The sequence below is a fragment of the Lycium barbarum genome, chromosome 1 (genome assembly GCF_019175385.1).
Source record: "Lycium barbarum isolate Lr01 chromosome 1, ASM1917538v2, whole genome shotgun sequence".
Classification (NCBI taxonomy): domain Eukaryota; kingdom Viridiplantae; phylum Streptophyta; class Magnoliopsida; order Solanales; family Solanaceae; genus Lycium; species Lycium barbarum.
In genome coordinates, this window is record NC_083337.1 from 159,967,151 (window position 1) to 159,970,626 (window position 3,476).

General features: G+C 42.7%; 1 protein-coding gene across 1 annotated transcript; it reads right to left on the reverse strand.

Annotated features, from left to right (window-relative positions):
- Nucleotides 1-1,250: 1,250 nt before the first annotated feature.
- Nucleotides 1,251-2,606, reverse strand: LOC132617069 (uncharacterized). The gene is made up of 2 exons (XM_060331961.1): nt 2,294-2,606; nt 1,251-2,212 (listed from the first exon to the last, which is right to left on the reverse strand). Exons 1-2 carry the CDS (start codon nt 2,604-2,606, stop codon nt 1,251-1,253), a joined length of 1,275 nt encoding a protein of 424 aa, XP_060187944.1.
- Between the last annotated feature and the right edge of the window lie 870 nt (nt 2,607-3,476).

Here is a 3,476-nt window from a genome sequence, read left to right on the forward strand (position 1 = left end):
ATCTTGCTTCAAGGATAGTACATCTTCAAGAATTTTCCGTTAATGGGACCGATCCGCACGCCATCTGCATCTATAAGCTTGTAAGCACCACTTGTATAGGCTTCTTGGACAACATATGGCCCATCCCACTTTGAAGTGAACTTGCTTCCAGATTTATGAGATATGATAATAGGTCTTCTTACCGCCAGGACTTGATCACTAACTTGGAAGGACCTCAGGCGGGCCTTTTTATTGAAAGCACGGGAAAGACGAGCTTGATAACATTCAAGGCTTTGCTGAGCTTCCAGCCTTTTCTCATCAAGGGCCTCTAACTCTTCAAGGCGTAGACGAGCATTTTCTTCTTCAGTGAGCCCTACGTGGATAGCGAGCCGCAATGAGGGTATTTGGCGTTTAAGTGGAAGGACCGCTTCAGCTCCGTAAACAAGAGAATAAGGAGTTGCTTGAGTCGGTGTGCGATGAGTCGTTCGGTATGCCCAAAGAGCTTCTTCCATTCTATCATGCCAATCTCTTTTAGACTTGGAGACGACCTTTTTTAACAAGTTGCACAAGGTCTTGTTAAATGCTTCAGCTAGTCCATTTGCAGCAGCATAATACATAGACGAGTTTCGTTGCTTGAAGCCAAAAATCTCGCAAATCTTAGTCATCAATTTGTTGAAGAACGACTTGCCATTATCTGTTATGATATAACTAGGAATGCCAAAACGATAGATGATGTTTACTCGAATGAAGTTTGCCACATTCTCCTTTTTTGCTTCTTTGAGGGCGACAACCTCAGCCCATTTTGAGAAGTAATCCGTTGCAGCTAAGATGTACAAGTGGCCACCAAAAGATTTCGGTAGCGGTCCAACCACGTCTCGTCCCCAAGCGTCAAATGGCCAAGATGCAACAGTTGGATGTACTAGCTCAGGAGGTTGGTGTATAAAATTTGCATGAAATTGGCATGCTTTACAACTTCGCGCATAGTCCAAACAATCTTTCACCATTGTTGGCCAATAATACCTCATCCTTTTTATATGAAAGTGTAGTTTTGGCCTAGATTGATATGATCCACAAACTCTAGAGTGTGCTTCTTGCATAGCTTGAGTTGCTTCTTCTTCGCCCAGACAACGCAAGCGAACTCCCTCGAACGATCTACGATACAAAGTATCTTTGTAGTAAAGGAAGCGAGGGGCACGACGACGAATTTCGGTCTTTCTTTTTTAATCTTCTGGAAGAATGCTATAACACAAGTAATCGATCATGGTTTGTCGCTAATCGACTTTCTCAACTTCAGAAACGACCACAAGAAGCTCGAGTTTGCTTTCTTCATCCTCATCGTCCTCCGGCGGTACTATCCATTTCTGGCAGATAGTGATTTGCGCTTGGTCAGGTAAATTCAATGTTGAAGCCAAAGCATCAGCCTTCTTATTTTCCTTTCTTGGCACGTGCTGGAGAGTTACGTTGTCGAGCCACCCAATTAATTTTTGTGCATAGTTATGATAGGGACGCAATTCTGGCTTTTTGACCTCGTAGGTACCCAACAATTGATTGATTATCAATTCAGAATCTCCAAAGACTTGTAATTGTAACTGCTTCATGTCAACAGCCATTTCAAGCCCAAGTATGAGTGCTTGATATTCCGCAACATTGTTGGAGCAACATTGTGTTAAAGTGAAGGAATACGGTAAGACCTCCTCCTGAGAAGTGACAAATATCACACCAGCGCCAGCTCCTTCGCGATGTGCAGCACCATCAAAATACATCTTCCAAGGCTGTTGAATTTCAATGACCATCGCATCCTCATCGGGTAGTTCATCAGTTAATTCCCAGTCATCGGGTATTGGATGGTCTGCTAAAAAATCCGCCAATGCTTGCCCTTTCACAGCTTTTTGAGGAACGTACACAATCTCAAATTGTTGAAATTGGAGATACCACCTTGCTAGTCGGTCGCTAAGGACAGGTTTGGACATCACAAATTTGATGGGGTTTGCTTTGGAAATAAGACGAACTACATGAGCTTGAAAGTAGTGTTTCATTTTCTGAATCGAGAAGACTAAGGCCAGACACAACTTTTCAATCGGCAAATACTTCAACTCATTTGGCGTCATCATCCTACTCAAGTAGTAAAGGGCATTTTCTTTCCCTTTGTTATTCTCTTGGGCTAAGAGTGCTCCAACTGAACTTTCTTGTGCCGATATGTATAGTATCAATGGCTTTCCAGGCACAGGAGCCGCTAGGACCAGAGGTTTCGTCAAGTAACTTTTGATGCTCTCAAAGGCGTTGGCACAAGCTTGGTCTCATTCGAAAGGAGCACCTTTCTTCATGAGACGACTGAATAGCTGACACTTCCCTACTAGATTTGAGATGAATCTCCTAAGATACGCCAGCTTCCCTTGCAGACTTTTCAACTCATGGATGTTTCTTGGCTCGGCCATCTTCACGATTGAATCTACTTTGGCTTGATCAATTTCTATCCCCCGATGTCGAACGACAAAGCCAAGGAATTTTCCAAAGGTAACCCCAAATGCATACTTTAAAGGATTCATTTTGAGTTGGTACCTTCGTAGTAGGTCAAAAACCATTCTCAGGTCTTGCAAGTGATCACTCTTTTTTCTTGATTTTACCATCAGATCGTCAACATAACATTCGACGTTTTTGTGAAGGATGTTGTCGAAGATATTTTACATAGCTCTTTGGTATGTTCCTTCAGCATTCTTCAAGCCAAAAGGCATTACTTTGTAGCAATAAATACATTTAGGAGTGCGGAATGCGGTAAGCTCTTCATCCTTAGGTGACATGCGGATCTGGTTATAGCCAGATGAGCCGTCCATGAAGGACATCGCCTCGTATCCAGTAGTGGCATCAATCATAAGCTCAGCAATAGGAAGTGGAAATTCATCCTTAGGGCATGCATTGTTGAGATCCCTAAAGTCAACACATACTCGAATTTGTCCATTCTTCTTTCTCACAGGGACAATGCTCGAAATCCATGTGGGGAACTTAACTTCGCGAATGAAACCAGCCTTAATAAGCTTGTTAACTTCATTTTCAATCAAGGGAACCAATTCTGGCCTGAAACGTCGTTGTGCTTGTTTGATAGGACGTGTGCCGTTCTTGACAGCGAGATGATGGACCGCAACTTTAGGGTCTAAGCCAGGCATCTCTTTATAACTCCAGGCAAATACATCCTTATACTCTTTAAGTAATTCGACATAAGCACTCTCTTCATCGACTGCAAGTAAAGAATTTACATAAGTGGGCCTTGGATCTTTATCAGTGCCAAGGTTGACTTCTTTCAATGCGTCGACTGTCGTTTTTACCCCTTCTTCAAATTCGGGCGGAGCATCCTTAGCGTCTTCATCTTCTTGAGGTTCGCCATCGTTGACAGATATATAGTAACACCAAGAAAAATCCTCCAACTCTTCATCAACCTTTATTGGAGATAAAGTATCCCTTTCATCTTGTACAGTAACGTGATATGAAGAGCCAACACTTTC

Bases quoted from the DNA above. Each gene is read 5' to 3' on its own strand.
- LOC132617069 (XM_060331961.1), bottom strand. From the start codon at position 2,606: ATGGTAAAATCAAGAAAAAAGAGTGATCACTTGCAAGACCTGAGAATG. The intron at 2,213-2,293 runs GTGCTCCTTTCG...CTCTGGTCCTAG, and splicing joins CAGTCGTCTCATGAAGAAAG to CGGCTCCTGTGCCTGGAAAG.